Source organism: Elgaria multicarinata, chromosome 7, assembly GCF_023053635.1.
Source record: "Elgaria multicarinata webbii isolate HBS135686 ecotype San Diego chromosome 7, rElgMul1.1.pri, whole genome shotgun sequence".
Classification (NCBI taxonomy): Eukaryota; Metazoa; Chordata; class Lepidosauria; order Squamata; family Anguidae; genus Elgaria; species Elgaria multicarinata.
In genome coordinates, this window is record NC_086177.1 from 52,486,511 (window position 1) to 52,510,790 (window position 24,280).

The window sequence follows — 24,280 nt, forward strand, 5'->3', positions numbered from 1 at the left end:
GCTCAAGCAGGTGGCTGGACTAGATGAACTCTGAGGTACTTTCCAACTCTATGATTCTAAACAATGGATCAGTATTGTGCATAATCTCGATCTACAGGATCTAAGGGCTTAAAAATAAGTGTGTGAGCTTCCCTAACGCTATAATATTTGTAAGCTAATTGCATTTATCAATTGTCATCAATTCACTTCACAGATAGTTGTTTTTCTGCCTTCAACAGCTCCAAGGAAAATGAAAGAGAGTGTGTGTTATGAAAGCTATTAATATTACGGACATTCAACCGCTAACTGCTTTTTTTCAAGCACCACAGCCCTGCCTTTGCGCTCAGTTTTTGAGGCGCAGGTTGCGATTCCAGCCAATGTCTTGGTTCCTAGCCATATCACACATGAGTATGACCAATAAGGTCATTCATAGATTCTGCTATTTAATTTGCTTATGTCTTATGAATAACAATATTTATGGCAGTGGTTAATTTGACAACACGTACAAAACAAAAGGAAAAACCCACCATACTGTGCTGTTGTTCTTACCATCCTGACATGTGGGTTGGAATCCAGTGGCTATTATTGATTCCTAAGAGTGATTGACAACTTCCATCCACTTGTTTTCAGGCAGATCATTGGCATCAAATGCCAGTACAATGGCTTGGATCCAGAGAACTCTTGTGTGAGTGGAAAGGGACTTCCTTTTACATAACGCAGACTAACTGAATTCTGATTTCTCGTTCTTCCCCAGCCCCCTTTGCCCTGTGATACAACTGTCCTGACAGTCCTTGACTCTCAGGAGCGGCTTTTGGGGATGCAGGGGGCTGGGATGGAAGGGGAGGGAGAAGAGTCAGGAAAGCCCCACTGCACAAGTGGAGTCCCATTCATCTATCTCTGGATCCAACCCAGGATTGCAAAAGCCAAATCCTTTAAAGGCTACTTTTTAATTCCATTATGGAAAGGGCACATGCGAACAGAGCCGGTTGTATTGTTCTCTTACCTTCCCTGAAACAGGGGTGGACAGCACAAGAAATTAGATACAGTTCATTGTATTAAAAGTTCATTGTATTAAACTACATAGCAGGGAAACACACTGATAGATTCTGACAGCATCACACACCTGCCAGATGGGCTTTAAATGAATTCAAGTATTAAATGAATTCAATAGAAAGTACTTCATCCTGTTCCTTTTTGGCTTCTGGGACAGTGTCTGTTTATCTGTTACTGAGATAATTTCATAATCTATTAAGTTATTTATTACTGTGATAATTTCATGTTAAATTTAAACATCCTGAGTGTTCATTGCCAAGCCCTCTCCTCTCTTTTTCTATTTAAAAGCGCTGAGTTTGCAATCTAGTGATTTCGCTTTCCAAAAACAGAAGAAGAACTTCATCCTACAACTAGATAAAATAACACATATCCTTCACTTAGTTAAAATACTATGTACTGTCGTTCTATAAAGGTCAAATTAGAATATAAAACTTTGTATTGTAAACAGAAGGAAAAAAGGGTTTTGTATAAAATGTAGCATTTTCTTGACGAAGTGCCTATTTAAAATAGCTACTGGTTTACTTTAAACAGAGTATTCCATTAATCTGAGTCCATTAATGTTTTAAGGAGTTTGCAGCTAAAGTGAATTGTCCGTTTTAATTCTGCAAACCAATTTGAAGGAGGTCTTTTTCTTATTGTTCCCTCTGATAGCATTGATATTATTGCTCTTAGACAAGATGCTCAATCACTGAGTTTCTGAAGTCTATAGCTCGATGAATAAGCAAATGATGTCATTTTATTTTCAAGTAAAACAAATGAGCTCAGGTTGGTTTAACAGCATCGCCTAGTCGTCTGTGCAGTCTGCTTTCCAAGTTTGATTGTTCCACTGTTGCCATTTTCATGAGTTTCCAATGGTGGAATTTGTCGACCTAGAATTTTTAAAAAGCAAAATACAGATGTTCAAAGCGTGGCATGTTTTCTACACATAGCACAGATCTGTGAACTGGGTCTCCTGTGGGACAAGTAGCAGCTTGGTAGAGGAATTCAATCAAGAAAACAATCTGTGGGAGGACGGGACAGACCCCACCCTCTCACCATGATCCTCATCCAAAATAAGGCCCATTGCCCAACAGTTCCATTATCTTAAAAACAAAAAGTGAGAGATCCCATTCACTGATCTTCTACATTATGCCTAGTTTAGCTGTTTATATAAAAAGAGTTTCCATGCTGCACTGCCACTCCCCGGTAGGGTTATCACTGACATGCCCAAGCTCTGAGCAAGCATTGAAATCACTGGATCAGTCAAGAAACAGATGTTTCCAAGTGTATATCTGTATGCACCATTGTAATGTGTGTCACAAATGAACCACAGCCTATAGTAGAAGACACAGAATAGAATACCAGAGGACAGAAGTTAAAAGTTTAACACAAAAATACTATTTCATGTTACTCATGGCCTTTTAGAGATTTTACCAGAAAACCTGTTTGGTTTAAGGAAGACCTAACGCACCAACAAATTCACTAATGCACCAAAACGTATGGAAACTGCAAGTTAAGGTATTCACCTCACCTTGTAAGCAGTAAAGATCTTGTGCAATCTCACATATCGTGCTCACTTACAATTAAGCTTCCTTTCGCCCAAACAGATCTGCAGAGTTTTGCAAACTCTGCAGATCTGTTCCTTTTCAGAAATGTTTCAATTAATTTCCGGTTGCTTTATGAAGTGCCACCTTCCTATTATGCCTATGATGGGTCCCGTTAGTGCACAGGCCATACTGGATAGTGCCAGTTATATTTAAATTTCACTTCTGGGTTTCCTTCCTCCCAAATATTAATAGTAAAGAAGTACTTAGGTTACTTACATATAAGTATTTGCTAGAATGTCAGGAAATCAGAGATTTTATTATGTGTTCATGAGAGAAGCATTTATCATCTGGCAGGTTCTATATGCAGACAAAAGATTTTTCAAGCACAGTTGGAAATATCTTCCAATCAGATTTTAAAAATGGCCAGTATCTCAAACTCTATATCATAAGAAATTCAGCACTTACCAGAAACTACTTAGAGGGATTTCTCTAAGGTTACCTGAATAAGGCTGCAAGCCTATACACATTTACCTAGGAGTAAGATCTACTGAACTCAATGAAGCTTACTTCTAAGTAGACCTTCACAGGATTGAATTGGGAGTGTCTGAAAACAGGATATAATCCTGTCCATAGGAATTTTAAATGTCTACTAAACCACTAACAAAGCTTTTGCTAATAAAAGAACATTTCCTACTTAGAAAAATTCTCCTTTGGCAGCAGCGCATATAACTCCAAATTTCATGATTTAATCTAACACACCATTTACTATACTACACAGGTTTGTTGACCTTGGTTCCTATTTTACAGTACATCTGGTTGGTTTCAATTAAGCATCTTGGTGACACAGGTGATACTTTGAGGCCCATAATATAGTAAGAAAGGTTTAGGCAATTTGTTTTTAACTCCCGTTGCATTCCTGTGTCAGCATGGTATGAACCGATGAAATTAAAGGAGAGATGTTGTAGTTCTTGTCTACAGTATAGTGTGGGATTAATTGGTTTCTGCTGCTTAATTGGAGTAGATAGGATTTTTATTTCCTACAAACAAAATGGCATACATTGCTTTCCAAAATGAGCTGTAATTGGTCATGTTCCATACCACCAAAAGGATATGAGCTGACTTCATGATGTGTGCATTTAATACATTATGCAATTGAGTAGTTCACTATTTTTCCAGAATAAAGTATACCAGAAGCCTCCAACCGAGTTGCACCATGTTGCACTAAAATCAAAAAGGGAATTAGCTCCAATAGCCTCATGTTGGACTGATCCAAGAATGTTCTTCTGATATATGACATAACGCATACTTTACAAAGCTAACGTAGAACTCTGAAAGCAATATCGTGATCAGGATAGAATTACAGAGACTCCTTTACAAGTCAGCATCTTCTATTTTTATCGTTAAAGTTTACAGAGACCACTTCTTTATATCTGTCATCCTTTGTTTGCTAGGGAGGTATAAACATGCAGCATATTGTCATGAACCACTTGAGTAAATTTCCCATAAACTCTTAATGAAAGACATCTGATTATACAAATGCAAAGCAGCTGCTCTAATCAGTGACAGGATTACTTTAAGAGAAAAATCCACATAAAATCTACCTTCCCCAAGGAACTATATTTAAAACAACAACAGAATGCCTACTGTGAGACTATATGAAGCTAAGCAGCTGAGAAAACGTGTGTTTTCCCAGTGTGGAGCTGATGGGGAGAAGCTATTTAAGCTTTGGGAATACAGCAGCGGTGCATCCTTTAGTCAGACTGTACTTCCTGTAATCAGGCCATATTTAATGAATCACAGAGAGCTTGTAAAATTATAGTTTATTATTCAAGTCAGCAGCTCCTTAGAGAAGATAAAAATGACTTGGCCTGCTCTGTTCTAAGTCAGATTCAGAATGAGCTTTATCCATGGACATATATTGGTTAATAGTGCCTTGTCTAATTTCGGGTGTCAGCATCTGCCACTGAGTCCAGCGCTCCTCCACCACCATCTCCTAGGAAACTAACCATATCCCTTTTCACATTGTTTTTGTCAGTATAAGCTGATTAGATGGCAAAAATATTTCCAATAGCAGAGTACTTTGAAGATCAGGTTTTTAACTTTTATTTTAATGGCAAAGTACATAGCCTACAATGATTATCAGTAATGGGCTGGAAGGCCTGGATGAGGGCCAATAAGCTGAAACTCAATCCTGGCAAGACGGAAGCCCTGTGGGTGAGTGGTTCCCGAGTCTGGGAGATAGGCTCACTGCCTGTTCTGGATGGGGTTGTACTCCCTCTGAAGGATCAGGTTCATCGTTTGGGGGTACTCTTAGATCCATCTCTGTCACTGGAGGCTCAAGTGGCCATGGCAGCTCGGAGTGCCTTTTATCAGCTTTGCCTGGTTCACCAACTACAGCCTCTGCTGGACAGGGATAGTTTGGCCACAGTGGTACAAGCATTAATAACCTCAAGGTTGGATTACTGCAATGCGTTTTATGTGGGGCTGCCCTTAAAGCTGCTCCGGAAGCTGGAGGTAGTGCAGAATGCTGCAGCTCAGCTGTTGTCAGGAGCTACCCCTTTCTAGCATGCAACTCCTCTGCTGAGGGAACTGCACTGGCTGCCTGTTTGCTACTGGGCTAGGTTTGTACTAGTGTACCTGACAGAGCACCTTTTCCCCTATCAACCTGCCCAGTCACTGAGGGCATCTGAGGGCATGTTCCTGGTGGTTCCACATAGACTTATCGTTTCATTGGAGTCCACCAGGGGAAGGGCCTTCAGTGTGGTGGCCCCCCCATATCCAATGGAATTCCCCACTCAGGCAGGCACCAATTTTGGATTTCTTCCAGCATCTCCTGAAAACGTCATTGTTCCAGGAAGCCTTCCCTTAATGACCAGCCGCAGTTTTATTTGCAGTTTGTTTCTTTTAAAAATGTACTTTTAATATATTTTTATTCTTATTCTATTTATCCACCGCTCCAAAGTTCTTGAATTGGGAACAGTATATAAATACTGTAAATAAAATAATGCAAAACTCAACCCACAAAAATCATATTCATACTTTCCAGAGACAAACCAGATTTGGCCATTTAAAAATCAGAATACAACACAAGTGGACTACATGAAGCACAAGGAGAGCAAATAGCTAAAGGTGGCTCAAACAAGGGTATTGAAGCCACATAGTATAGTTGAGGAGAGGGAAAGGTCAGCGGCTTCATGTCTTCTTTGTAACCTGGCCTGAAATGCACAGCCACACAACTGCTTGTCTCTATACAGACAGAGCTTATACCCCAAATTATACAGCTGCTCTTTTGACATTCTTCCCTCCTAAGTATTCCTAACATGGTGCCCTCTAGGTGTGCTGGACTGCAATTCCCAGGATGCTCCTTACATACATGTGTAAGGCTGTGCATGCACCTGGGAAACCATTGCAGATCATGAATCCACCTGTCAGGGGCTGCTGATAGGTGGTTCCCTAAAAACCCAATTAGTCTTTGCAGGATGGTGGCAATTATCACAGCAACTATTCTAATGTTTAATGTAAGTTATTTAGTAACTAACAGCCAGTATGTTGCAATTATTAGAGCAGTTACTAGAGTAGATAAGAAACCCAGTCTCAAATCTCTGCTCAGCATAAAACTCCCTTTACTAAGTCTCTCTCAGTCTAGTGAGGGATATAAACGTAGGAAGTGAGGAATATAAATGTATCAAATATAATAATAAATAAGTAGCACATATTTTTGCCCAAGAAAAATGTAGGCAGCTATTTTTGGTTGCTATATCAGTGTCATTAAGGATTACAGCCATAAGACTGCTCACACATATTGAATTATCTCTTCTCAGCAGCAGACTAAAAATAATGTAATATTGGTGGATTTATTTAGTTAGAGGTGGCATAGTTAGATGTAAAATAGCAGCAGCTGCAAATCCTTCACAACAAGTCCCTGTCTGTAAGACTGGCTGAGTAACATAACAGAATGGATAGAGAAGTTTTGAAAACTCCTCCTTGAAGGGTTAAGAAGAGCATGGATTATATACGTCATTGAAGGCTCAATGAATCCTGTCCAGAATATAGGCATTGGATTAGACGACCTTTAGATTCTCTTTCAGATCTTCAATTCTATGATACTAAGAAAACATAGGGCTGCATTATATACCTCCCAAAATGCAAGTGTATTTTTAATCAAATATTATCCAATTCGTTTTATATCATAATAATACAGATGGTAAATGTGTATATTATGACTGCATGAACTCATAGCTTCTAAAAGTTAATCTAACCCTAACTCTTGACTATTCTCTTTGAAACAATTTCAACTTCATGATTTAATAAACAACTACCTCTTTTTCTTTGCTTTCATGAGAACGTTGTTGAGGGATGCATTAATTTAACAAAGTCTTACCAAAGCCTGAAAATACATCTTTTCACACAGTGAAAAGTGGGCTATAACTGCTTCTGGGTTATTTTGGTTTTATGTGGTATTATTAAGGTTTTAAATGTTTTGATCTGTTGTATTTTATTATTTTAATTATGAACAGCTCAGAGTGCATCAACTTATGGGCAGTATAAAACGTAATACATACATACACCAGACAACTGAGTTACACATACAGCAACACACATTCTGAATTTACTTACTGATTCATCAACACACATTCTGAATTTACTTACTGATTCCTTGAAAGAGTTCTTCAATATTAATTGCATTTTTGGCACTGGTCTCAACAACAATTGCACCTATAGACTCTGCATATTCTTTGGCGTCTTTCATAGGTACTTCCCTAAAATGAAATTTAGAAGTTAAATAGTTGCGCATGCAAATCCATAGCACTTGGAAATCATTGCTCTGATCAAATTGTTCTTCCCCATAATTGGAGCAGCACTGGATCTTCTATTGCTGAATAATTCCATGTTTTCCAAATGATTTAAACCCGTGATTAGTCCCAATCTTGTAGTCCCTAAATCCATAGCAGGGGAAAAGAGGTTAAACTATAGAATTCAGTAGTAGAACTCCAAAGATTTAAAGAATGATAAAAATTGCTTGGAAAATATTTTACAAATGGAGTTGTGTACTTGAAACCAGATATCCTGATATGCTCTGATGTGCAGTGACAACGCAGCACAGGGTCTAGAATAAAGTCTCAGCACTGAACTGTCACCTTGCTCTAACACCAGGACACAGCTCTGAGTTTTCCATTCTAAAGAAAAATCAGGCATGACCAAGGTGAAATTAGGCATGACATTATTACTTACGGAAAAGCTGATATAGCATCACATATTTATCCCATAATTGCTTAGAAAACAGTTTAAAAACTTTTACTATTTAGAAATATTATGATAAGTTTGTAAAGCAAAGTAGGATGACTTTTCCAGTGTGTGAATTTTAAAAAAAATTGTGGCTCAAAAGGTAGTTTCATACTTTTGCAACATGACTCATACTTTTGCAACACTGAGGGCTACTCTGCCACACTGCAATTTTCCAATATGAATATAAATTCAGAATGGGAATATGCGGGTTGAGTATAATCTCAAAAGCATAATGTGAATAGTTTTAGCACTACACTGTGCATATCACAGAGTACACATATTTTCCCCTTGTGTAGCTTATCTTAGTTCAGATAAATTGTAACATGAGACGTCGCTCTCAGTGTCAGTTATTCAGAGGCCTGTAGCAACTGACACTGCCCCAATGTACGGCTGACCTTTGAATGGCAATGCCCTAACCATAGTTTAGCCATTCAAACATGAGAAGTGTGTGAGGGATTCTTCCAAATGGTTCCACAACCTCCTAGATAGGTTAAGGTTTGACTATTTATTGTAATAGGTATTTCAATATATCCACACACTTTATTCTGTCAGAATGTCAGCTAGTGCAACCAGTTTTGTATTCCAAGACATGTGAAAATTCTTTGGTTCCAATATTTTGTTACATACTTCTTCCCCCAAAACTGGTTCTGCCTCAAGTCTGTAAAATGAGGAGCATGATGCTTTGGCATATCTTACAATGATATAGGAGAGATGGCTTCTTATGCACAATGTAGATTTTAAAATTTAGCTCGGTAATCAATGCACATGAAAGAACACCATGTAAAAGGAAATGTGGTGGGCGTTTAAACAAGACTGTTTCTTTCATCCACATTGATCTCTGTAGGTAGAAAAGGGTGTTTCTAGTACAAAGGAAATTGACAGAAGTTGCTACAAGCTCCTCTGTTTCCACTAAAATGATGTTCAAATTTTCACGTTACAAGGAACATAAAAAAAGAACATGACAAAAAGTTGTCACGTCACAAGAAACACAAAAAGAGACTCTAAGTTTTCTATAGCTTTCAAGTTCTGTGAAACAACATGATATTATTCCTATACAATACTTTTACAACAGGGGTGGTCAACTTGTGACCCCTCCAGATGTTTTGGCCTACAACTCTCATCATCTTCACCACTTGCTTTGCTAACTAGGGCTGATGGGAACTGTAGGTCAAAACATCTAGAGAGTTGCAAGTTACCCTCCCCTGCTTTAAAAGCTAGTGTAGCATAATGTTAAATCATGAGTAATAACTTGGAAGCCACTACTTCAAATCTAAGCCCAGTCATTAACACGGCGGCATCTCCTACAAACCACTAAGATTTAATTTAAGATAGGAATAATGATATTGACCTACTTTATAGGGTTGTTGTAAAAATTATTAGAATGCGGTGGAAAAAAGAAATTTATATAAATATTATTGCTGTGCCTCTAACTGCATATTTCAAAAGTCTCTGGAATAACTTGTGGGTATATTCAAGCAGCTGATACCTACTTAACCATAATATCTATATAAATTATCCATATATCACAACATCCTTGAAGAATGAAGTGTTCATTTTTAGAATGTACATTTTTAGCAAAATTCTGCTAAAGAAGAAGACACATTTCTTCCTAATTTGATACCTGCCATTCTTAGACATAGTCCAGAACAGTTGATGATAATAGGAAAGTGAGCAAAAGATAATGATCTTTGTTCTACTAAATTAATAAATGAAAATTCCTGTTACAACAAATGCAACAGAAGTCAACAACCACTATGGTTTGGACCTAGGATCTGCCTTAAGCAAGATGGCAGGATCTTCCATGAGAGGTAGGGCTCTACTCACAGAAGGTCCACCTCCCACCAATTTTGGGAGATCCCATGCCACATCTCACCCCATTTTTCAGGGTCTCCTGCCTCTCTGTATAGTTTTTCAGGGGGCTGGAGGGGCAGGGAAGTCCATTTCTACCACTGCAGTGGATCCAGTGTAAATCTCAATCCAACCCTATATCAATTAATCTTTGGGCACAGAGATATGTATTTCCAGGTAAGCAGAGCTAGTGCAGTAAAATTACCTATAATTTATACAGTAGTATTAGGTCTTTTAAAATGCTTGCAGGGTTCATCGCCATGAAAGTATTTTCAGATAATATATGCATCAAACACATTTGTTTATTGATAAACAATTTTTTAATTCACATGTTTTACCTTTAAACTCTCTGTGAGTTTATTCGTAATACATTAAAGGGTCATATCAACAGAAAATATAATGGCTTAAAATAAGAGTGCCTTCTTTAATCCAGGGGATAAAAATTGGTCTGCTTCAGAGAGAAATATCACAGAAGGAAGCAGACAACATTTACAGAGACTGGAATGGCTTACATGGGCAAATTCATCACCACTAAGAAAAAAGATTGCAGACCTACCAAAAATCTGTCTAGAACAGTGGTTCCCAATTGGTGGTCCGTGGACCCCAGGGGGTCCGCGTAACCCACCCAGGTCCGTGGCACCATTCACCTATTAGCTCTGCAAGGTCCGCATTTTAATAAAAGAAAATATGTCATGCGCGAAAGCACCTGCATGATTTAGCGACTAGCTTCAGAGATTACTTCCTTGCACCTAATCCTGAAAACTCATGGAGAAGGAATCCTTTTGAATATGGTGATGTACAACTAACAACTCTATCTGTGGAAGAGCAAGATGTACTTGCTGACGTGACTTGTGATGGTTCATTGAAATCATTTTTCAAAGAATATAGACTGGACCAATTCTGCGTGAAGGTTTTTCCTGACTATAAGAAGTTAGGTTAAAAAGCTTTGAAACATCTAGTTCCCTTTTGTTTCACATATCTTTGTGAACAAACATTTTCAATATTTTGTTATATGAAGAACAAGCATAAAAATAGGCTCGATGTTGATCCAGATTTGAGATTAAAAGTAGAAAATATTGAACCGGATGTGGAAGTGATTGTTTGGGACAAAAAGAGGCATGATTTCTCCCATCACATTTAGGTTTAGTAGCTGCTAGGCATGTCATAATTTGTTCAATTGTAAACTAGACGTTAGTAAAATTAAATTCGTCTTTATATTCCTAACTAAATCATTGTCATTTTTGCGTGGTAATATCACAAATTTTATGGTCTGTTTTTTAGTATACCTAAAATCCTTTATTAGGGGCTACCCCTTATTTTCTCCAAAAAATTGCTTCGCACAGGTAACTACCATAGAGATAACAAAATTTTCAAAAGTAGGGGATCCATGGCTTGGCATTTGAAAAACAAGGGGGCCGCAGTACTTAGCTAATTGGGAACCACTGGTCTAGAATATGAAAAGTATATATCAAACATGTGCCTATAATGTGAAAGGGAAGCTTTCAAGACAAAAGACACACACCATGTGTCCTTTGTTTTCATAAGCACCAGCATGTATTCGAATAACCACAGCATTCTTTAGTATGTATTCCAAAAATCAATTAAGAGAGATTAGTTAATAGCTTGTTGAATGCTCTTTTGTTCACACAATTACGCTAATTAAAACCTGGAGAAAGGGCTCCTTTCCTAGTCATTGAACATATGATTCCATGAGCCTCACAATCCAGTATAAATCTTTGTGCGGGTTTTTTTGTTTTGCTTTTTAAGTCCAGATTAATTTGAATTCATCAAGAACACAGAGTTGGGTGCAGCATTTCACTCTGCTGGCAGTAGCAGCCCTTAAGCAGGGTTCCACTCAGAATAATCCCACCAGCAGAAAGGAGGGAAGGTGATTTTTTGGGTGATCCCCCTTCCCCCATTGCTGCCACCACAGCTGCCAGCACTATCTGGAGAATCCTGCAGATTTTTAAAGAGCACAGGGAACTACAGGGGGAGGGGAGGGGGAATCAATGAAAATCACCTCCTGCATTCTGCCAGCGGAAATGTTCCGCTAGATCAAAAGCCTTCCACGGATGGAAGTAGGCAAATGCCGGACAACCCTGCTTTCTGAAAGTCTCATCATTTTTACCATTCCTGTTGTATGCGTAAGAGAGTCCTTGAAGTGTGTTTAAAGACATAAATATCCCACGTAAGGACATCTGAGGAGCATTCCCAAAGATTTTCAAAGAATGGCTAAATAAGCCAATTGTGCTGATAAGGCACAACTGTATTTACAAAAAGAAAAATGGGCCACACTGGCAATAAGCAAGTTAAAACGTCAATGGTTTGCGTGTACATGGCAGGCTTCAGTGTGCCTGTACTCCTAAGTACAGGCACTTGTTTGAGTGGTACTAAGCCAATTCACCTCACAAAAAAAGCAGCAAATTGTATTTTAACAGATTATATGTCTCCATTTCTACCATCAGATTGCAGTTTGTAACTGAGTCTCCTGGCCTGCAAGTCTTCATTTAATCAAGCAACTGTCTGCTTGAGAACAAACATTAAAGGAATACATCTACATCAGTCAAATGAAGCAACTGGAAAGAACTAAACATTGCATTTGTATTCTTCACTAACACTTATCCCATTCTAGAGACCCTTTGTGTGTGTCACTCCATGCATCGGATGAAGGTCACAGTTGTCTACAAATGTTCTTTCACAAGAAATCAGTTCCTGCAGCAACTTCTCTAGCTGATTAACAGAGGCTAGGTAAGCAGTATGGAATACAATCAATACAAGCTGCTGCACCCACTTACCTGGAGTAAGTGCCATTAAATTCAATAGGACCTATTTCTCAGTAAACATGTATAGTACTGTGCTGTTAATCAGTAAACACATGTACTATAATGGATTCCTGTCCTAACATGGGTCAGTGAAAAGTTGCAGTTTTGATGATGATGATGATGATGATGATGATGATATCTTCTTTTTTTAGCCATAAAGAGTTCCACATTCAGAACAATGACAACTATTTTAGGTAGAAAATATAAATCAGGTATTGGGCTGGATCCATTGGTGAGGGGGAGTGGAATTGGCCTCCCTGCTCCCCCATGGTGAGGATTCCCATAAGGGATCTCGGGGACGTGGCACCAAGACCAAACCAGCATGGGGGCTGTGAGCTGGCCACGTTAAGGAGGTGGAAAGGGGTTCACATTAGCTGTCCATGCCGTGATGTGCCCCGGGGTGGTAGAAAGGGGTTCATACTAGTGATCCACACTGTGGTGTGTCCCTGGCCCTACCATCCACCACCAGTGCCCCTGGCATGCGGGCCAGCCGATTACAGGATCCACACCCTATGCTGCCGCCAAGCCTATTCAAGTCAGTCAATAAAGTTGTGGCCTATTTATTACCCAGTTATACCTGTGTGTCTAATTTGTTCTCGCTCCTTCGCCAACCGGACCCAATAAGCGCTGCTTTCACAATAAAGGATTTACAGTATAAAAGTCAATAAAACTCTTGACAACTGGAAAAGGAACTGACCCTTAACTCCAGAAGTCTGTATCTAATGACCTATTGTCTGGAAAGAGAGAAAAAGCAAACACATCAAAACATGAATAAACCAATTTACTGTATATGAAGCACTAGCCAAAGTTGTATTCAAATTTGAGTCTCCTTGAAGTGGTTCCTGCTGCTGTCAATCATTACCAAAGACTCTTTAGTTTGAAAAAAGGACGAGGAAAGGGGGATATTATAAAGTACATGAAATTGTGTATGTTGTGAAGAAAGTAGAATGTCTCATAATGTTAGAATATGGGGTCATCGAGTGAAGCTGCATTATGGAAGATCCAGAACAGATAAAATGAAGTACTTTTCCACACAGTGCATACTTAAACTATGGGATTTGCTTCTACAGGATGTAGAGATGGCCAGCCATTTGGACAGCTTTAAAAGGCGATCTGACAAATTCATGGAGGATAAGGCTATCAACGGCTACTAGTCATTATGATTATTTATTACTGCCCGTATCAGAGGCAGTATGCATCTGAATACAAGATGCCAATTCCTATTGCACTCATGTCCTCCTTGAGAACTTCCCATGGGAAACTGGCTGACCACTGGGGGAACACAACGCTAGACTAGATATTCCTTTGCTCTGATCCAGAACACTTCTTGTGTTCTTTTGGTCTTAGTAGTGCACTTACAGTTGCAATTTCCTAGGACAAAAATATCAGAAACCTTGGTCTAGAGAGAACAACAGGAAGTGGTTTGGGTTACAGCAGCGCCACTGACACACTTTTCTCATTGCGTGAAAAACAATCAAACTACAGCTAAAATCTGTGTGAAATTAGTAATTAAAAACACTGGCTTGAATCCAAAGGAGGGAAGTAGGAAATATATTAGTGCTCCATATCACAGTGTATGAAGGGTTGTATTATAATGAAAAACATGGTGAATAAGGAAGATATGAGACAGGATGCACAGACTTTTCAGCCCTAAGGACTATATGTAGTATTGAATCAGAAGCCCCACACATACATACATACATACATACATACATACATACAACTCAGCAGTAGGAAAAGAGCAAGCTGTACGAGGAACTCTGGGGAAAGGGGTGGAGAGCCTTCTCTCCACTCTCTGCTGCAGCAATCCTGGTACAGGTCACTCTTTCTTTTCTGCTGCTATTGGTGAGGAAAGAGCAATTGGCATCACAGTCACAGGGGAAGGGAATCTACAGGCTGTGCACTTCCGATACAGGCTGTCGCAAATAAACTAGTGGGCCATAAAAATATCCTGGGGAAAAGCTTGGGAAAAGTCTTGCACAAGAGCTTTTGTAAAAGAACTCTTCTAGATCTGAGGTCACTGTTCTCATGCAGTGCTCTTCAGCTAGGCTGGAAATGGCCTTTCCATCAACAAAAGAGCCTTACCACTGGGTGAACATTATCTCTACAACATCCAAGCAGTAATAACAAAGTCATGCAAAAGTGGTATTTTCTAAGTACTAAATTTTGGTACAGAACCTTGGCAGCTGCATAAGACAACCACCATAACTTGCTTCTTAAAATATCTGGAGGCAAACAAGAAGAACATCACCCTCATCTTATATCAAGGACTTAAGTTTGTGATATGCTGTTTTATTGGCTTGGACTGAGCTAGTAGCATTGCAGGTGTCTCTTCTGTATTTGCCATATTATGGAAGAAAGCAAGGGAGAACAAGCAATTTAAAGACAAAAGGTAGATACGTTACCTAATATCAAAAAGATCACATTTGTTTCCAGCGATAGCCATTACAATGTTTTCAGGACCATGTTCTTTTAGTTCTTTTACCCATTTCTTCAATGTATGAAACGAATCCTAAATTGAATACATGAGGTAATAGCAAAGAACTTGCTAAACACAATGCATTGTACTTAAAAGCAAAGAACAACCCCACAACTTTTATACTGTGGACCAGATACCTGATTGCAAAAGATGAAAAGAAGGCTTTCCATGTTTGCAGGATGGGCTTATAAATCAGTGGTGGTGAGCCATTTTTTTTTTTTTTTTTGACCACAGGACAAATTCCAATTTGGGAAGGGTCTCAGGGGCCACATTCCAGCAGTGGGTGGGGCTAAGGGCATGAGGCGGGACCACAGACAGGTGTAATTCTTACAAATTTGGACATTTTCCCACCAAGCATACAAATCACAGCTCAGTTCTAAGCACATATACTTAAGGAGTAAGCCCCAATGCATCAGCTCTCATGCCTGCAAAATGCAGGCTCAATTCTATACAAGATATTTAAACTTTAATTGCTTTTAAATTGTTGTTGTTTATTCGTTCAGTCGTTTCCGACTCTTCATGACTTCATGGACCAGCCCACGCCAGAGCTTTCTGTCGGCCGTTGCCACCCCTCCAGAATATCATCCATCCATCTTGCCCTTGGTCGGCCCCTCTTCCTTTTGCCTTCCACTTTCCTAGCATCAGCCTCTTCTCCAGGGTATCCTGTCTTCACATTATGTGGCCAAAGTACTTCAGTTTTGCCTTTAATACCATTCCCTCAAGTGAGCAGTCTGGCTTTATTTCCTGGAGTATGGACTGGTTTGATCTTCTTGCAGTCCAAGGCACTCTCAGAATTTTCCTCCAACACCACAGTTCAAAAGCATCTAAATACCCTTTTAATAATAACAGCAAAAAGAAGTTTGCAGGCTGGAAGAAGAAATCCCATGGGGCGGTGGTTCCCCATCCCTGTTATAAATACAAGATAGCTACTTATTTATTTATTTATTTATTTATTTATTTATTTATTTATTTATTTATTTTATTACATTTCTATACCACCCAATAGCCGGAGCTCTCTGGGCGGTTCACAAAAAAACCTTACTCTAAGCAATTCAGAATGAACATCTGCAAAAGGAGACGCTGGGGCTGCTGCATCTATACTATCAATTTCTTAAGAGTGAATAAAACTGAGTTTACAAAAATGATCCATGAACAAGATATGTAGGCTTCATCTACCTATGTGTAAAGTGAATACTTTAGAGAAGGAGGCGAACTAGGGGTTTTGAAATAAACATCAGCGCTTGGCAGCAATGTGCATGGAGAGTGTGTGCGAATTAAGATTAACATCTGGCAGTGTGCAAAAGGATCACTGAGTTATTTTTGCAGTAGACCCTTTCTCTGGCTGCTTCTTTCTTGGAAATGGCCTCATGAATGATGCTGCAGATCAGTGGTGGCATCAGAACAGGACTTCGGGGCAACAAAACCAGGGCAGAATGAGAAGAAGTGTCCCCAAACACAGCAGGGCTGGCTTACCATACTTTGAAAATAAGTGAAGTTACACATTGGGCCTGTTCAGACAATACACTAAGCCATTGTTAGGCTGCTAACCCTTTTGCAGCAAGTAGTTAGTGAGCATGTTTAAAACATGGTTATGTAGCCACCATAGTTAGGAATGGTTCACACAACACAATAAGTCATGGTTCACATGACACGCTAAGCTATAATGTTTAGCTCAAAACATTTAATCATAATGGTTTATCATGTTGTCTGAACGGGACCATTACCATCTAAACAGAGAGACCCTAAAGACCAGAGTCTAAAATTATCTAATTGCATTTACTGTGTACGGATAGGTTTGGCAACACATAGCCTGCAGGCTGCATGTAGCTTCTTGGCCTCAGTTGTGGCCCCAGCACACCACCAAAATTTGGCAGCACAGCACCAAAAAAAACCCAAAACTAAAAAACAAAACAGTAGCTCGCCACCAAATTTCTGCAGCAAACTGCTTCAAAGGCTTAAAACAGAAAAATGTAGCTTGAAAATCACTGGAGTTTTTTGCCACTGACACTACCACAATGGCAGCAGGAGTGTGTCCCTGGGGAGTCCAGGGGTGGAAAGTAGCTCCATACCTGTGAAGATGTCCATTCTTTGACACTGAATGTATGTCAAAGTCACTTTCAGTCACTTTCTCTGCCACTATGCAGGAAGGTGTTCACACTATCATTTTGCTAATGCACCAATTAATTGTGCCAACACTTGTCTGCTAAAAGCAAATACATAATTCAATTTGCTGAAGATGTAAAATGTAGCGAAGCTATTCTATCCATTCATTAAGGCCTATCGTGTCATACAGCTTTATCAGATAGATTTCTTATTAAAATCCAAATATATCATTTGGCTTTGAAGATTTGTAATTTTCCATATGGAAGTAATAGCAATGAACATTCTGCCCATACGGCAGAACCTATACTTCAGTAATTTGACAAAAACCAAAGACTTGTTTTTATACTATTTTATCTCAGCTGTAAACGTTGAGCCAAAAAAGGTTTTTCATTACTTCATTTGCTTTATTTAAAAGAGAAACTATTCCAAATTGGTTCAGTGGTCACGCAATTACAAGTTAGTATCCTAATAAACATTTGTGCAATTTTAGAGAATTAAGCATGTTATTTTCTATTCTATGTCAGTTGCAAATAGCACAATGGTGTATTATTATGCACTCATTGGGTGTATCTAATAGGGGTCATGCACGTGTGCCCAGCCCTGCCAGGCCCCAGTCCACATGAGCCCAGCCCTGCCAGCCGAGATCCATGGGAGGCCGCAATACAGTGTTTCCAGGGACAAGCCCCCGTGTGAGTGAAAACACTGCTTTCTAAAACGAGCATGACCTGCCCATTCCAGAAACAAGCATTTTCACTTGCACCCGGAATCACTGTACTGTAGCCATACGTGGCAGGGACTGCAAGTGGACCCGGAATCACTGTACTGTGGCCATACGTGGAAGGGACTGCAAGTGGACCTGGGCCAGCAGGGCTGGGCACGTGTGGATTGGGGCATCCACATCTCCTATTGGTTACTACCTATTATCACCATATCTATGTAGGTATGGAAATGCCATGCTTGCATTCCGTTAGGTCAGAAAGATGAATTTCACAAGTCAGGCATCATGTGTTTTTCACTGAAATCGGCTTTAATATAAACATTCTTGGTTGGGGGAAACATTTGTACTTTTGTCCTCAACAAAGGCCTCCATCCTGAGAATTAACGTTGACTATAAAGCCATCAAGAAACCACATCTTTATGCTAAAAGGTTAATAGACCACCAAATAAGGTTTCAGGCTGCAATCCTATATACCTTTACTTGCCTAAGTCTCACTGAATGCCAGTGGGACTTATGTAAACATGCATAGAATCACACTGTAAAACTGACTTATGAAACAGAACATGTATTTGTACCAGGATTAGTCAAATGAGTTATTTATGAAAACAACAATTGGAGTAAAGATTTGTGCTAACCTTGGGAGAATTTCTTTAAGAACTAGTATCATAAACTTCCTCATATTGACTCAGTTGTAGCCCTGCCAGGCCAGTGGTGCTTTAGGTGCACAGTAAACCTACTCTTCTGCTTTTACCACTCAGTGTGTATTATTTTGCTTCTAGGAAGGATTCTGGACCACAAGAGATGGTATTGGGACAAAGCAGGTGACTTGCAATCCTGCTGGTTGTCGATGTTGTGGAGAGGGGCTCTTTTGGAATTCTAACAGGTGGTTGATTTTTAATCAATTATCAAACAAATTTGGTACTGGCATATTAGCTATTCTTTAAAGTTTAAAACATCAGAACTTTCATTCCATTTAAGTCATAGAAGGTGTGTATGGAAACATCTGTAAGACCGTCAATCCAGTTCTCAGTTAGGTATACTTAATCCCACTGAGTTTAACGGGACCTCAGGATGCTTCATTAAAAATCACAATCCAGTGTATTTTAAAGGAGGGTGGGGGAAATGTCTTGAGGTAGAGGCTGAATGACCACCCACCAGGACTTTCACAGGCTGGATGACTCAGAGGGGTGTAGTTCCCCTTGCATTCTTATGTTATGCACAAGCTCTGCAGTGTATACTTTCATATATTTTCTCAATAAAGTCATCCATCCAACTGATCAAAGATGAAGCAGTTTCTGTGACTTTGGAGTAGTCAATCGAACACAAAACAAAACCAACGTTAAAATTCTAAAATGGTTTTTCTTTCATTTTAACTGCCTAACCCCTGCACCTAACTTTCTGAAATTTTACAGATAATTTATTTAGGGCTACCTCTACAGTATATATGTAAACAAATTATCTACAAAACCACAGAAGGGGGAAGTGAATCCCTTTTTTTGGTCACCCCATGAATTAACATTAGTGGTGCTTAGCACAAAACCCCATTAACACAGCCTTCTGATTTTTTTCAGGTTTCTTCCCAGGTTTCTTCTTGCTATTTACTGTTTTACGCTGTACAGCACCATGTACATAGATGGTGCTATATAAATAAATAATAATAATAATATGGGCACCCCTATGAGATATGCCATTTTCATACAAATTGCCCTTCACAGAAAACCCAGCGGGATACATGAATTTTTGAAAACCTCAAACTGAAAAGACAGTTCTTGTACAAACCCAGTGTACCAATCCGTCTGAAATTTGGCAGATTTCATCCCTCCAGTAAGGGGCTAATATGCCTGCAAACGTCATCCAATCTTGTCAAAAAGCAAAATAGCTCTAGACATTTGTTGATTTCCCAATGATAGTCAAAGGGGAGTCATGTCATTTCAGATTTCCTGAAGTAAGATTCTGATTTGGATGCAAGTCAAATCAAGCAGTCTCTCCAGCAGTCAAAATCAGGTTGGGCTGTTTACCAAATCACTGAATCAGAATCCAACCCAAATCTAGTGGTCAGTAAAGTAGATCCCTACAGTTTATATGACTCAAGAGAAAAATCCTCTTCTAAACTTTAATAAAACCTAAAACTACTGAAGATATGATCTACCAACTTTTATGCAGGATTACCTTGAAAGCTAACACAATAAACTGCATACCAGTGAAGGAACTGGATTGCTTACCTGTTTGGTGATATCATATACTATAACAGCTGCTGCTGAGCCACGGTAGTACATTGGTGCCAACGAGTGAAACTATGAAAAATTGAACACAAAATCAGAATCACAAAAAAGCTAAAATTACTGCATTCATATAAGTCAACAAGATGTTAAGATTACATTAGCCTCTTCAATCAGTCTGTCTACTGACTATTTGCTCATAGTTACAGTGCTATGTAATTTATAGCTATAAAAATCACATGTAATGATCTAATGTTTTAATCTACTGAGTTGGAATAATGAACACATCTTTGTGAATATAAATATTCTAGTGGTCCAATTCTGTGACAGTTTTGCTCCACATAAATGCTCTATACTATGTTAAGCCTCTTAAGAGCAGTTCTCCACCCACTCCATCAGAATAACATGGACATGGAAGTCCAAATACAAGGGGAAACACAACTTTGTCTATTTAACCATGTTTATAAACTGGCCACATGCCTCTAAAACTTTGCTGAACACACTTATATGAAGCCAATGTGTGCAAAGTCTTTATACACTGCATTCTTCCTTGATCCCCATAAACAACATGCTATTTCTAGGATGTACTTTTACAAAAATTAATGAAGATTTCCATATATATTTGAAAAATAAATTCAATAACATGCTTTATCTCTACCTAACCCAACTCCATGTCCCTCAAACCATGTTACTTCCTGCAATTTCTTTTCTGGGCCTTGTTTCTCCCCATTTCTATAAGCGTATCTGCACCCAGGGTGTTTTTATATTATTATTATTCCCAGTACATTTTGAATGCACTGGAATCAGTTATTCCCAATTTGGCTCCAATTATCATTCTTAGATCAGCTGTTCTCTGAATTCCCAGCCTTTATGTCCAGCAAATATGAGCTAAAGGAAGTACAGAACTAACTGTCAGACTTTCTAGAGCTTGCTAAAGAACTCCATGACAACAGCAAGAGCTCAGACAGGCCAGGAAAGTTCCAAGAAAAGAGCAGAGGGAGGTAAGGGTAAGAAGATTTGAGGAGTTTTGCTTCTGGATTCTCACACATGCATACTTAATTTCTTTTTCTAACTATGACGTCTGAGTAATCTAAGCAAACATAATCATTAAAACTTCCAACGTTTGGGATTAGAGAAAATGCTTCAGTTCACAAAAGGAGCAGTTAATTTTCTGGAATGCTAGGCATTTTTTATTTAATCCAGTCAGAACGCATATGATTTCATGTGACTTCTCATTAGAAACTCTCCTTTGATATGAGCTAAAGAAAATACTGTACTTCTTCACAATGACCATTTTATTAAAACAGAATTTCTGGCACCCTACAGATAATGAAGAAAACTGTATTAAGTCATGTGCTTTTCAAAGGCATGACTTTTTCACAGCATGACTTTGAAGAACTCACACCCTACGAAAAAACCAAAAACATGTGCAGGTTTTTGCTCTCTTGACTTTACCATTGTTATGGAATATGGAAGACTACATAAAAACATTCCTCTCTTTTCCATCTTTTCTAAAATTGGCATTTTATTTTTCTCCCATGATCCAAAGCAGTAACAGCATATAAGTCCTGGAAATACCTGATGATGTGTTGTGCCCAGGACAACTGCCATGGAAGGCTTAGAGAACACACCAGTCAGAAAGCTAGACAAGAGCTTCATATCAACAACAGGAAACTCCTACTTCCACTCAGTAACAACTAAGTCTAATGCCATCTAGTGATTAAACCATATAATGAAATTGCCCACAGAAAAAACAAACATTAAGTAAATCAGCATTGTTGAAACATCTGGTGGATCCAGTAATCACACACTCAACTCTAAATCTCAACGGTGTCCTAATAATTCAACCAGAGCAATAGTTCAAAAGCAGCTAGTATGAAATGTCAGGCTAAGCTCCTGATCCGACAGCAATTCATGTGGAAAGGACCTAGGGTTTTTAGTACACTACAAGCTGAAGATGAGTAAGCAGTGTGATATAGTGGCTAAAAGGGCTAATGCAATTCAAGGCTACATCAAAAGAAATATAGTGTCCAGAGCATAAGAAATAATGATACCAGTCTATTCTGCCTTGAGCAGATTTCACTCGGAGTTCTATGTCCAGTTCTGGGCACCACAGTTTAATAAGGATATCGGCAAACTGGCACATATCCAGAGGAGGGTGACAAAGATAGTGAGGGACCTGGATACCAAGTCCTGTGTGGAAAGGTTGAGGGACTTGGCTACGTTCAGCCTGCAAGACCTGAAACAACAGGCTCAAGTTACAAGATAGGGGAGAATAACGAAACAAGTTGTTTAACAAAGGAACAGATTGCCTCAAAAGGACTCTCCTTTACTTTAAGGAGAGGGTGAATGGCCACTTATCAGGGATGCTGTAGCTGTGGATTTCATTAAATGGAAGGAGATTGGACTAACACAAAGCAGAGCAAGAACTAAAAGTGCATAGCTCAAAACATGACACTCAGTAGAGAGACAGCTCATTGGTGGGAAGGTGAGAGGCAGAGCTGTGCAGCAGAATGCCTCCCCAATCACACCATGTTGGCTGCAATGGCACAGTTTAAGAGCCCCAGCTCAGCCCACCTATAGATGACAAAAGCAGCAGTGGAGAGGAAGAGAAAGCAGCAGGTGGACCAGAGCTTGGGACACTTGCTTATAGAGCTCAAGATGGGTCTGGAAAAATGGACACCAGGGAGCTCTAGATGTTCAAAGCTTCTACTATTCCAGAAACCTTAGTCTAGAGCTTGACTACGTGTCACAGCTGCTCATCTGGGAAGCAGCCAGATCTCATAGTTTACAGTCCAACAAACAGGAAAGACTCTGGAGGGCTTGAAGTGAAGACTCAACCCTCACCTTCCCATGCTCTCCCACAAAGGATAAAGAACCCAGCAAATTCTGATTCTGGATTTAGCAATTTTTCATATGTCATCAATCCTACTCTTGAATTAGGACTTCTTAAACAGATTTTTGTTTTTAAATATTTGTGTTAAACTCTTGTTATCTGAAATTGTTTAGGTTCACATTGATTCTTAGCAAATAAATAGACAGGCACTACACCTTTACTAAGTTAAATCATACAGCTCGAATATCTATTGTTAGATGAGATCACTTTCATTTCCTTGGAACAACTTGTACTATTCTGGATTGTGTTTATTTTTGCTTTTTCAGTACTATGGGTGTTTTCAGTACTATGGGTGTTTGTAAGGATTTTGTTGTTTGACAACATTATTAGATTAGCAAGTTTTTGCAATAAATGAAACAAAAATACCTTCAAAACCTATTCATAGAAGTCTCCTTCTGAAATGTGATTGGTAAGTAATGGAAAGTAAAGTGCTTTTAAATAATTCACTATTCCTTAAAGAGCAAGTTTCCTGTTGAAAGCAATGGCAAAACTCTTATTGATTTGTTCTGCCCTTTGATACACAAATCCGGTAGTGGAGTTTTTGCCCCCTCATTATGTGAAAAGCACATGGCCTTTCCATGTTGCCAATTCCTTCTTTGCGTAGCACCTGGGCTAATGGGAATTCAAAGTGCTGGTATTAACATTCAAAGCCCTAAACGGTTTGGGGCCAGGTTATTTGAAGGAATGCCTCCTCCCATATGTACCTGCCTGGACCTTAAGATCATCTACAGGGGCCCTTCTTCGTGAGCCCCTGCTAAAAGAAGTGAGGGCAGGGGCCTCACTTCCCTACTAGGAGCAGGAGCCCTACTAGGAGGAGGGCTTTCTCCGCTGTGGCACCCCGGTTGTGGAATGAGCTCCCCAGAGAGGTCTGCCTGGCGCCTACACTGTACTCTTTTCGTCGCCAACTGAAGACCTTTTTATTCTCTCAGTATTTTAACACTTAATTTTAACTAGGGTGACCATATTTTGGAAACCAAAAAGGAGGACAACATGGTCGCCCCCAAGGGGGCGTGTCCAGCACCAAAGGGGCGTGCCCACCCGAACATAGCCTTGGTCACATGACTGATTTTACAGCACACATTTAAGACAAATCTGTTCTACATAACATCTTAATGTTAAAATCACTGAAATAAATAACAAGTGAGAGATTCAATGTATCTGAAATTAACTTCACTCACTCCTACTTTTGTAGGTTTTGCTGTACTTTGAAGCTTTTGCTATACTCTGTGTGTTACATTCTCCCCTTCCCTCAAATATCTTTTCTGACTGTATCTTCACTCATTGCAAGCTGCTGTTGTTGTTAACAGGGTTTGCTACTGGCCCCAGATCTGTTTCAAATTTGGTATGGCTA

The 24,280-nt window shown here is 39.3% G+C and overlaps 1 protein-coding gene across 2 annotated transcripts in view; it reads right to left on the reverse strand.

Moving 5' to 3' along the window:
• Positions 1–1,390: 1,390 nt before the first annotated feature.
• RAB31 (RAB31, member RAS oncogene family) overlaps positions 1,391–24,280 on the reverse strand; it is a 46,389-nt gene continuing 23,499 nt past the window's right edge. For both annotated transcript variants that reach the window (XM_063130570.1, XM_063130569.1), the window contains exons 4-7: positions 20,037–20,108; positions 14,920–15,026; positions 7,209–7,318; positions 1,391–1,901 (exon numbers count right to left, since the gene is read on the reverse strand). In XM_063130570.1, the coding sequence (XP_062986640.1) occupies positions 1,804–1,901; positions 7,209–7,318; positions 14,920–15,026; positions 20,037–20,108 (387 nt within the window). In that variant the 3' untranslated portion in view covers positions 1,391–1,803. The remainder of the gene's footprint in view (positions 1,902–7,208; positions 7,319–14,919; positions 15,027–20,036; positions 20,109–24,280) is intronic.